General features: G+C 37.6%; 1 protein-coding gene across 2 annotated transcripts in view; it reads right to left on the bottom strand.

The window, feature by feature from the left end:
- Positions 1-12,935, bottom strand: part of RFTN1 (raftlin, lipid raft linker 1) — a 119,309-nt gene that overhangs the window by 66,437 nt on the left and 39,937 nt on the right. For both annotated transcript variants that reach the window (XM_087746952.1, XM_087746998.1), the window contains exon 3: positions 1,292-1,478. In XM_087746952.1, the coding sequence (XP_087603078.1) occupies positions 1,292-1,478 (187 nt within the window). The remainder of the gene's footprint in view (positions 1-1,291; positions 1,479-12,935) is intronic.

Raw genomic sequence — 12,935 nt, 5'->3', positions numbered from 1 at the left:
CCCCAAAACCAGGCAAGCTCAGCCCAGTATTACTCAAGAAGTCCACTGTTCAGCCAAACTTTTTATGTTTTGACCATTAAACTGGAAACCCTTTAAACAATAATATCAGGCAAGCTAGCATGAAGTTCTGTATTAATAAAACCAAAAGCAAGTCAAGGTAAATTGAGAGTTATTTTAAAAGCTAAAATTGCCTGCGACACCTAATGCCTACATATATTTGGTAATGAAATGCAAAACTTTTTCCTTAGGTCACAGACTGAAGTTCAACCCTGTCTGTAATTGCTACCAATTGAGTACTAGGCTGTAGCAAATTGAACGGTTGTGTTACTTTAGTTTTAAACTGGTGTCTAAAACAGTTACACCCTTTCCTTCAAGCATCAGCACAAAGAGAGGGATTAAGATCAGCAAATGAGGTTTAATTATTCCCCAGCTTTCAGTACAGGTCACTGTAAAAAGGGGCAGGCTGGGAAACTGCCCCGTTTCATGTAGGAAAACTGCACAGAACGGCTGCAACAACACAGGTAGCTGCAGAGTTGTGGGTGGTCAGATAATGTTAAATTATGCTTTAAATCATTAAAACCACTAAAAATCATAAATATGTTTTAAGTATTCAGATTTTCATTTCCTTCTGGGCTACTTAACAGCACATTCTATTGATTTTATTTTTTTTTTATATCAGATTAAAACATAAAAGAACAGTATTCCTGTTTGTTTATTCATCTTCAGACTTTGATTACGTAAAATATTCTTAATACATTTTAAGAGACTGAACAAAGCAGGAGAGTCATCATTTTATTTAAAGAGTTTGCACTGACTGAAAAATTAAAAGAACTTGTATTGTTTAGAGGAAAGAAGGGCCTAAAGTCTACAGATAAATTTAAGAAGTATGCATTAGTACTACAGTTCTCGAATTAATTGCATTAACTGTAAGCATCTAAATATGCCTTTTCTAAGCAAACATTTCTGTCTTAATTTAATCTAATAAATTCTTGAAGGGTACCAATGGGATCATCCTCACAAATTGTCAGGCATAGGGCTTGTTTGTTTGCCTCTAATGACAACACATCCCAAAATACAGAGCACATTTCAACTTATTATTCTCTGAGTCGTCTGCCAAACTGCAGATGAATTGTAAACATGAAGAACATGTTAAGCCTATTCAAGCCCACAAAAAAAAAAAAAAAAATCAAGTCTTGCACAGTAAACTCTGCTATAATTTCCTGATGTAGGTCAAAACTCAGCAGGAAATCACATTGTCTATTTTTATCCCAGTTCACTGGAAGTGCTTTACCTTTCTGTTTTCTTGATAAGCACAGCCCTGAAAATTTGTTCCTGGGGAGTTTTCTCTTTTTCATCAGTTGGTTGCACGAAAGGGTGGACAGCAGCCAAGACGAAGCCCTGCTGGTACAATTCTTGAAGCTGAGCTGGAAGATCACGTAAAGAGGAGAGCTTGATTGCAGATGATCCTGGCAGCTCAGCTGGAAACAAAAAGAAATTGGTCAATAATCCTACACCAGACTATCATGTTTTTTAAAATCCAGGCTCTTCAGAGTCAAGCAAGCTTCATGCTGATCTACAATATTAACAAAAAACCTGACCTTTCCTGAGGCCTATTTTGTATTTCAGATTTTAAGCAGGCTGTCTTGGCGAAGGACTTGTATCACACAAGAGACTGGTGCAATTAAACAAGAAGTCAGATACATTAAAATGCCAAATTCACTACATAGTCTGGCAGAGATGAAGTGAAGGATTTAATAAAAACAAGGCAGTCGGTCAAAAGATATTCTAAGTTTTAGTAGCCGTCATAGTAATGCAAGTTGAGGAGAGCAAGCCATGAGTCAAAAATATAAAACAAGAGAAAGGGGTAGTCAATGAAGGTAGAACATGTCAAATTCAAAAGCAAAAAACAGAAGCATCCATCTACACAAAAGTTGTATTATCAGACTAAGAGATCACTGATGCAAAATGCTGTTGAGACCAAATATCTACCAATATGTCTAAAGAGTAATTTGTAGGTATACTGATAACAACAACACTAAGAGCAATGCATACCTGTAGTGATGAGAAACCTTTTAGAATAGACACTAAATGTTATACCTCAGGGTTTAAGCAAACCTATACATATTAGAGATGAGGATGAGACCTAGTGCATGAAAATAATCCTTCCCCAGTCTGCTTACTGTGGGGTTTTATGCCTTCCTGTGAAGCATTGGATGCTGACTCCTGTCAGACACTCACCATACACACAGATACTGCAGTTAGTACAGCAATTGCCCTTATTTCCTTGGAGTCTTGTGGGCTTCAAAAGAAAATCCCATAAATCACTGAAAAGAACCTTCCATTCTCCTTCTCTCTACGTCAGTAATTCTTCATATGTTTTTCATATCTTATGTGAAAAGACATCTTTCTTTCCTGACCTTTGCCTCTTCATTTCCATCTCTCTTGGGGGATATTTATTATTTCATCCCTAACCATGCTAGAGCATATAGGTTGGTGAGATGCTGGATGGTTTACCCTCCCACTGAAACCAATAGGGAGGGGATGCTGCAAGAAACACGATGGAGCTTCCCAGCACCTTGCTGGCCTTTGTTAAAAAAAAAGTACTGGAGAATAGTTTGTATGAAAGACGCCAGCTATGCAAAATAAGGTTTCATTGTACTGCTTTTTCATCAAACTGCGTGGCTACCCTTTATGAATAATGAAAGAGGTTATCAAGAAACTAATAAATATTCAAAACCAATAATACAGAGGAATAATTTAAATAATAATAGAATAGCTGTGCTTGGTATGCTTTTTCTTCATTTAAGACCATGTTCCAGAAGAGGATAATGGAACTTTTTGACCAAGAACTATAAGATGCAGAATTTTTATTATTTTTGCAAATAAAATGAGAAATCCAAGCAACATGTACATTGACAGACAATAGGGTTCTACCTTCTACAACAGCATACAAATCACTTCAGAGTCATAAAAAGAAATGCCCCAATGAATAATGCATAATAAATAATAAAACCGACTGTTACATACTGGACCCTACTGGAGATCAAAATGGGGAAAGAAACCCAGATGTCAGAACTATTTTTCCCCTCTTGTGGCTCAGAGACTCCAAAAATTTTAGACTACACGGCAAATAGTTTAATTAATTAAAAGAATATGAAAGCCAGAATATCCTTCTAAATGAGGGTTTTACTTGAATACAATGGAATTATTCAGTAATGTTAATTCTGGTAATGGTGCTCCAATTCTTAACAATCATCTATGAAAAACGATGCTTGTCTATCTGGATTCTTCTGAGGATGCCTTGGTAAAACTAGTAGAAAGTCTAGTCATTAACATGGGAGAGTGACTGCTTCCTCCTGAAAGCTAAGCACGAGGGGAAGGTGTGAAAACGCATGTAATTGGAGCCTTGGGATGTACACATGATGATTAAAAAAGAAAGGAAATACAAAACAGAGCTGGGAGGGATCATCCAGCTAGTCTACCCTATTACCTAGAAGCAGGATCAGTTCTAGTTTAGCTATTTCTTGGAGGTTTTCTCATCTATTTTTAAAAACCTTTAGTAATGGAGATTCCGCAAGCCCCGTAAGTCGTGTTTAAGTACTTCTCTATTCTTACTATTAAAAACCTTTTCCTAGCACCTGGCCTAAATTTCCCTCTCCGCAATTCAAGATTGCTACTTCCTCACTAGAATATTTCTTTTCTGCATCAGCATTTTACAATTCCCAATACCCATCATGCCTTAATCTTACCTTCTTTAGACTGTATAAACTCAGTCCTTTCCATGTTTCTTGTTCCCTTGTGTTTTCTAGATTTTGAAATAATTTTTGACGGTTCTCTCCTGATTCTCTTCAATTGGTCCACATCTTTCTTCAAGTATAGTACCTAAGCCTCACCACAGTGATCCAGCACAAGCTCATTACTGCTTTGTAGAATGGAAAAGCTCCTTCATGCATATTATACATTTCATGTCAGTTTACATCATTTGGGGGAAAAAAAAAAAAAAAAAAAAAGATATTCTTTTCCCCACAATTAACAGTGGCCAAATGTCCCTGCCCTTAGTGAATTTCAGGGTTTTTTTCTTTCAGTTTTCAAGGGCCATTCTGGAGTCTGACCTCCACAGTGCAAACAGCACTGTTCAGATTGGCAAGCCTCAATAAACATACTCAGCAGTCTATTGCTGGAACAGTTAATGAAAACGGTGAATTTTAACAGACTCTGGACAGAACCATTTTAAGCCTTACAGTCAATACATCTTTTCAGTTTGATGCTGAACTACTGCTAATTTCTCCTTGGACTGGAGATCCTTCAAAAAGACAGGACAGTTCCTGTTACACAACTGATGCCCACGAGGTCTACATGAGCTTCCTGGGTCTACAGACCTGTGCTGTGCGTTCTTACTCTCCCACCGACAGACTGGTTCGTGTGACGCAAAGTCCTCCCCAGAAATCCCTGCTACTCATCATCCTCTGGATATTTTATAAGTTACTTGCTCCAGTATCTTTGTGGGCATTAAGTTAGGCTAACAGTCACACAGTTCTCTTTAAAAGTAGGTTGAAAAAGGACATCACACCTTTCTGGAGACGCACATTCATCATTCAACGGTCTTCAAACTTATATGGTAAGACTTGAATTATTTCTTCAGCTAATTCCTCTAAGGTGCATATCTGCAGGTTCAACCTACTTGAAAATGCCTAATTTACGAAATCAGTTGTTGATCTCATCTTTCCTTACTTTACCTTAGAAAAATGCTAACATTTTCAGAAAACCTTACACAACTTCCAATAAAATCCATTAAAACTTTTGATTTACTTGTTAAAGAGAAATCTAATCATGCCACTTTCAAAAGAAAAAGGAAAATTAAAATTGCGTACAACAGGGACTTGTGTAAGGTAAAAGAGCAAATGAAAAAAAAAATCTTCTGTAACTCCAGTGCTTATTATAAGCCTCTATTTTGCCAAAAGATAAAGCTGAATTCTTTTAGCAGTCTCAGTGTTGCTCTTGAAATGCAGTTAGCTCTAAGTTTTATATTCTGCTCTGTGTTTCCTTATTTATTGTTGCACTTCACAACCTGACCTCAAAAGATTCCTTTGTTTATTCTGTCTGCATCTAGACGAGCGTGTAAGAAACTTGTAAATGACATATGCTGTGTTTTTCAATTTTGCTAACACTGAAAGTGGAAATAGAAGTGCTGGCTGATTTTGGAATTGATTACCAGGAAAATTAGTTTGTTGCCTGACTGATAATTGAAGCTAAAAACACTTCCAGCAATGCTCAGACACATGCAGAAAACTACAGCTTAGAGATCCTTCAAAAAGAAAAGAAAGTTTGTGTTACACAACTGAGACCTGTAAGGTGACTTTCCTGGGTCTAGGGACTTGTGCATTCTTTGCTGCTAATGGAAAAACCTGACCAAACACTCACACTGTCCCCATCTTGCCACAGAAAAATCAATGAAAGGATTGAGTTGACATAAAAATCTACAGGTTGAGTCATGTATATTTGAAATGAGTCATCTCTGCAGCTCCAAAAAGCAATTTATGGGAAACAGAGGAAGGTGGTGCAGTCTGCCACAAGGATCCCTAGAGACTGAAAGCAGGCTGAGAAATATGGTTGGGGAGACAGGTATTGAGGAGAACTGGTTCCTCCTGTGTTAAGGAGCTCCGCTTTCGCTCCCAATGGATCATCCAGGACCGCTACCACAGAGATCAAACAGCCACCGACCAGCTTCAAACTGAAGCATCTCGTATGACCTCCGACAACCGCGCTATGGTCCATGCTAAAGAGGTAGAGGTATCCCAATCAAATATTAAGAGAAAAGACAGTTACAGCAACTGTCTACAACAAGTAGGCTAATTTTTCTATATTAAAACAACAGATTTGGGTACCTTTGAGACGCTATAACCCAACACTTTTAAATAAGAAAGGTATATTATGCTTTATAAAATAAAGCACGGATTCATCTATTAGCCCATGCTTAATAAAGACAAGCATCAACTACAGTACGTCTTTCTATAATATATACACTCAGCAGAATCAGATGCTTTTAACCCTATTTGATAAGCAGTAATTTTCCCTTCCTGCTAGTTACGTTTATGACAAAGCTAAAACAAACTTCATTGGTTTTTAATTTCTTTCTACTTGAATGATAGCTATGCTCCAAGAAAAATAAAATGTTAAATGCCAAAATGGCATTTATTTAATTTCTCTTTACTGAAATGGTCAAATTCACGGTCAAATTTAGGCCAGTTTCTCAGTGCTTACCCTTAATATTTTATTTAAAAGAATAAGCACACAGTTCTACTCTGAATTTCTATTATCCTGTGTTAGGTGTTTACTTAGTTTGCTTACTCCAAAAAAACAAATTAAAAGTTGGGATTTATTGGGTTTCATTCTTTAACATGTTTTCCCGATTAAGCTTTTATGCTCTTACTCCAGTCACAGCTGTTAAAGACTGATGGAGCCCTTAATGACAGTTCACATTACACATGAAAGTGTTCCACAAAAATATTGGACTCCTTTTAACTAGTTTCCATCTCCTTTTAAACTTTTCACGTTCATCTGCATTTTCAAAGTAATGTTCCCCAATTTATTATGAAACACTAAGTAAGCCTTTTTCCTTTCCATTAAAACAACCGAAGATCAAATTGGTGTGTACATGGATCGTATGCGCTTTCTGTCTATACTGGGTACAGAAGAAGGCACTTTCCATCAATACACGCTCAAAATGTGGTGTATAATGGGGTCTGAAACAAAAAAAGGAAGACCAGCAAACTCACCAGACCCAGACTATTAAGTGATGCAGCAACTCAGTTCCCTGGTAGCTGCAGCACAATACTCCTATTTGATCAGACGTAACACACATCAGCAGGCTCAGACCCTTCAAGAAATACAGTCATAACTGGTTTTTTTTTTTTTTTTCAAAGCACAGGATGAGGCCATTCCCAAGCCCATGGTCATTCCTGTGAGCTATTCCCATTCAAGTCATCCAGAGCCAGCGAGCTACAGTCACTTGTTCTCCTCCTCGTACCTCCTCCTTCCAGCACCACAAACCTTGCAGGCCCTTCTGCAAAGCTACGGCTCCTCCAGGTGACCCACGGGAAGGACAATGTCCTCACGTCTCCTCCCCAGGAGAGCTCAGGGCTTATAGAGCCCTCAGAAGAGGGACACGGCTGACAGAAGGGCCGCAAGGGCAATGGCAGCACAGCTCTCCCTCTCCCTGCTGTGGGCTCAAAGGCAGGCAGCTGCCCCTGAGCAGGGCTGTGCCTGTGAGCTAGAAAGGAGCAAACATTCAGGCACATTACACACTTCGTCACTCCTACTCGCTACTTCCACACAGCTCCCTACCTAGCATGAATTTTTTGCTGCTGTCCTTCTAAAGCACCCCGATCTCCCTCCTGCACTCTGCAGAGCACGCAGGAGACCACCTGAAAGAATATGGATAGTGGCCAGGCATTAGCATCCACGGTCCTTAACAGATCTAGCGACGAGCATGTAAGATGAAAACAAGGTACAAGCAAAATTATGGTCATATGGTAATACAGCCATTACCCTAACACCACCCACTGACATCCTGCAGGGCTTTATAATAGATCTGGCTATTTACCTCCTGCCTTTAGGGACCGCCTTGTGGAAAATGGCATTAGCTCGCTCTGTCGTGCCTCACGCATCCCACCAAGGTGGTCATAATTGCATGTCTGCTGGCAGGAAACTAAATAGCAACAAGGAATGGAGACAATAATGTGGGAAAAGAGTATATCACTGAGCACGTGTGTGAGCAAACGCATAAATCTGGTACGAGTCCACAAAATTTCCCATGCTTTCACACAGGGCACTTCCCAAGCATGTTTATGATTGTTCATAACAGCCCTGATCATTTTGTGGAATACCAAAGCAAGCACACTTCTATTTAGTATGAGGACTGCTGTTTCTTAATTTAATATTAATTCCTTTCCAGCAACTTTAATTTAATTTAAAGAAATCAAATCTACAGCAGACTAAGTTCTGGTAGAACAAAACATTGTCTTTGCATTAGGGCCAGTCAAAAAAATTTAACTAGAAAGTTTACTGTCAGAAGATGCAGTTTCACCTACATTAAAACATGGTACAATCGCAGCAATAGAAAGTGCGCTCTCATGACAATTAGGATGCACAAACCAACCAGTGCAGCTCCGAGCAGCTAGTTTCTGGAAGCTGAACACTGATTACTAAATGAAGGACCATCCTGTCAGGTCTCTCTTTGGTTCGCCAAAGTCCTTGGGTTTATCTGTGCCAGCCCTGAAGGCTGAATGGTACCACAACTCCTTGCAGAGAAGCAGGTGAACATCAGAATTCACCCAGAGGAAGGTGCAGGGTGAAAATCTATTGGGAAGTGTGGGCTTTTGTCTAACGATGCAGCACAGTCTGGAAAAGATCCCCTCTCTGTACTATAAATAAGAACGTTTTTCAGGCACTTTTCACTGACTTATTTAGCAGTTGGTTTGGAACAGCTGAAGGAATCCAGATCATCATCCTTTCCAACTATTAAGGTTTGGTAAGGCTGAATAGTTTCTCTGAGGAGCAGAAAGCAAACTGTTACTTGAATATTATCAAAACACTTGTTGACTGATCCTAGGAGAAAACGGTTACTTCCAATCAGTGTCAATCTCAAACAAAAATATATTAAGGCATTTATTGCAAATTTTCATTCTTTGTTACAAACACCAAGGAACTCTTTTACGCAGCCCAAATTGTTTGCATGGCAAAATAATGCAGTCATGTTACTCTCACTTAACTATAACTGTTCTTTCCTCAATCAACCCACAAATAGTTTCTTGTCAACAACAACAAAAACCTATCAGAGAATCGGAGTACTTCCAATGAAAATAAAGGCAAACCCACTATTAACATAACTTAAAGAACACAAAGCAGTAAACAGAATTTTGGCGAGTTTTGTGACTTCCAAATAATTGTTTCTGAACTAAAACCTACCAAACAAACACTAAAGCAGTACGACTAACCTAGCAGAAAATATATGGTGCTTGTGACACTATCGCACAGCTTTAATTACCTGAAACACACTAGTGCTAGGATTTAATGAGTTAAAAGCTCAAGCATTTGGAGTAACAACTATACAAGCTGTACTATAGTCTCTTTTCCTTTCTAATAGAGCTTGAGCTTCCATGAGGTGTATACAGAGGTTCCTTAATTTTGAAGATGAGATGGACAGTCGGGGTGCATTACTGTTCAGGCTGTCGGCAGAGGCAAGACACTGGATGTTAATACATCACATTGCTTTTTTGGTTATGCTAAATGACATTCTCAGTGGTTTTTCTTTCAATCTTCTAGACGACTACAATAAATGTCCCCATCAAAGACAGTAAGAACAAATATGGAAGAGAAATCAGGACTTTAAATGAAGCATGACTGTTCAATAAGGTCCTAATGTTTACTTCTAGTGAAAATGTAATAATGGAACTTAAAAATATTCAAAAGCAAAGCACTGTATCTTACAAAGGTAGAGAGGGGAAAAAACACAGAAAGACTGTGAAACTGCATATATACCCTTTGCAAGTACATGTATGTGTATATAGCTATGTAAATAGATATGTATGCATACATACATGTGTGCGTATATGTACACACAGACATACACCAACATTCTTTTCTTTCTTTTAGGAAATAGTAGATATGTATATTCAGTCAAATCAAGAAAGTACTAAGATAACTCACAGATGCAATGAGATTAGACAACTTCATCTAATAGTACTGTCTAATCTCATTGCATCTTTGAGTTATCTTGTTTGTTGTCCAAAGTTTCATTTCTGTATCTTGCAAGCATACGATAAATATTTTAAGTGGGTACATTTGCCACAAACATGATGTGATGATACATGGGATAGTTTCATTTTGGGCATTTCAGAAAAAAGGAAATACCCAGGCTATCACCTCCACTAAGTGAAAAAACAACCACTAAACAGAAGTTTAGTTACCTAAATAAATTGACAATCACTTCTTAAATGACTCACAGCTTAGATATATTAGTTTGTGGGCAGAATTATGCAAAATGGGCAAAATTAAGACCACCTACTAGACACAAGAAGGGTTAATGACTGTGCAAAAAAGCAAAATGAAAACATATTAAAAAGGGGAGGGACTTCTCATTTAAACTGTGCACAGAAAAAAGAACCAAATCCTATCCCTTCTGTACTTGAGCAGCTCTTTAAAATGGTATTTTTTTTTATTTGTCCCTCCCTCCTGCTTGGTTCTACTTCCTAAATTGATGCAGACCAAACACAGACAACAAAGATAATTTACATTTCACAAATCCAAGAAAACTCCAATTATGTCTAACCAAAAGGAGAAAGTGTTCAAAGTTGCAATATTTTATTTACACAGACTTGCTATCTGTACAAGCTCCAAAAGGTAATTATTACATGGAATTACAGAGGAGAGAAGGGGTTAAATTCTGAACTACAGGAAAGGCTAGCATGTTAATGCACATCTATTTCCAACCCTCAAAATAGTACTGGTTCCCTGCCCTAAAGCCTTTAGACACCAAGTTAATCTCCTGATGGCAATACTTTAGCTGCCACAGTCAAACACTGTATGCTGTTTATTTTAACAGCTTAAGTAGTAGTGAAATAGGACTTCCCATCACTTCCACCAGTGGCACAGCAAGTTATGTCCTCTCACAGCAAGTAGCCAGTAATCAAATACTTTGAAAGGGAGGGAAGGAGGAGCTACCCAAGGAGAAAAAGAAGTAAAACTTACTGAAGAGATCTTCTGATATCTTAGAAGTTGGTGGCATCATAAAATTTGGAGGGCTGATGCATCTTTTTTGCTTTGACCCCCCTCTAGCTAATGTGCTCGCCATTTTTCTTAGCAGCAACACTAATGAACGCTAGCAAGTGTCACAGCTAACTCTGCAGCCTACAGAATCTTCTCATTCTCTCCCTCTCCTACTTTTTAATACATATATGTCTTTTCTTCCTGGCATAACCCCCTCCTTTTCCCTTTCCTCTGCTCCTCTCTGTTTTATGCTTCACCTTGATGTTCTTTCCATATTTCTGGCAAATTTTCATTTCAGATTTTAGAACTCCAGAATACAACAAAGTAGCAGCACTGGATTCTTTGCAAATTTTGCAATAAGCAAACTCGGACCGCAGTAAAAGAACTGTAAAAAGCACAGATAATATCCTCAGAAGAGTACAAAAAATTGCCTACTTTAGTAAGTTCCAAATTATGCAGAATTTATTCATTTTATGGTATGAGAAAAGTCCCCTGAAACTGAATTTGTAGCATTTCTAAGCTGTCCAAATCACTATATCCTATTGTCAATAAAATGCTGCATGTGCTGACTCTTCGAGTCAAAAAGTAGAAAGGTTTGTATATCAATCTACATGTTTCCATCCAAACCGAGAACAATCTTGAGATTACTGTTTTTATTCTTAATCAAGCACAGATGAACAAAGTAGGTTGCATGCATTACATTAGGATTTTTTTTCCATATTCACAAGACAGTTAATAAGTATAAATCTGATTGAAACCTAGTTTCCAAACTCAAAAATGTCAAGAGGATTTCAAAACATTTAAGGAAAAGGGAGGAGAAAGAATTCAACAGTAGTAACTGTGGCTGAACACATGCACCATGATCTGATGCACATTTTTCGTGATAGACTGAAAATTGTGATTAAAATCAAAGACTTGGCACAACTTAAACAAACAAGAAGGTAAAACTGCCATGCAAGTAGTACAATAAAGGTTTTTTTCCCCCAATTCACATGATAATTGATGAATATCATAAGTATACACCAGGAGAAATAACTGGAAATTAGAGAGAACATTTAAAAGTTTGCATTTTATAAATTCAGCTTTCAACACAAAGATCTAAATTCACTGGCATATCCAATAACCTCAGGAAGAAAAGGTTTGGATTTATCAAGATAGCTCTTATTCCCCAAGCCAACCTGTGCAACAGAGAACTGATAGTCTCCAGGGAAACCAAAATCCTCCTGGCAGGTCATGCCTGTATGTATTTTATACATAGCACTTTACAGTATCTATACAGAAAAGGACAGATAGCTTTATAAACGCTTGAAGGCTTTATTCAAATGTTACCTGCTGGTTTCTGTTTCTTTTCACTTTAAATCTCCAGTGTTTCACATGCATTTTCCCCTTCTGTTGTAATAGGTGTTTTCAGTCTTTCTTGTAAAATCTTATTTAGGATGATACTGTGTGCCAAGTTTGTTTGATTTTTTTAAAAGCTAGAAATGGATTTTTTTCCAATCCTGTCACTCAAGTCCATGTATTACCCTATTTCAGATGTTCTCATTTCTTGACTGCATCAACCAATAACATTCCTTTTCTTCAAAAGGCAATGGTACATACAAAACACAATATTTTAAATTAGAATAAGTAAAGTATCATAGTGACTTTCATCTTTTTATCTTTTTCCTGGCTTTAAATATTTTATTTTTTAGATAAAGAGAAGACATTTCCAAACTATGGGTGTTTTTCATTTGGAAGAGAACATAAAGTGTAAGTTTCCGTGTTCTTTTGGTGCTCCTTTAAATCAAATTCCCCTATTTGGGAAACCTTGTAATTTTTCATAAATGTCTGTTAAATTGTTTTCAGCTTTACTGGCAAAACTAAATAAATGTTAAAGCAGCCAAAAATGTAACATGTATTGTATACCTAGGCAAGCAGTGTTACTTGAAGGTATATTCTCAATTAGACTTTGGCCCCAGGTTTGGTTATGTTTGAAACAGAAAGTTGGGTAAGAGAATGCTACATGATGAAATTCAATATAAACAGGAGATATTCAGGGGCAGGTAAATTAAATTCAGAGGAAAGGGAGACATAATGCATTTGGATTTTTTTTAAACACGTTACCCTGTAGTGATCCTAAGACAAACACTTCCATGGGTGCCTATACAAGACCCAGAACACACAATAGC

This window comes from Nipponia nippon, unplaced genomic scaffold (assembly GCF_047370975.1).
Source record: "Nipponia nippon isolate SJK-2023a ecotype South Korea unplaced genomic scaffold, ASM4737097v1 scaffold_1, whole genome shotgun sequence".
Taxonomy (NCBI): domain Eukaryota; kingdom Metazoa; phylum Chordata; class Aves; order Pelecaniformes; family Threskiornithidae; genus Nipponia; species Nipponia nippon.
Note: the sequence above shows the minus strand (reverse complement) of the source record. Positions and strands in the feature narration are given on the sequence as shown.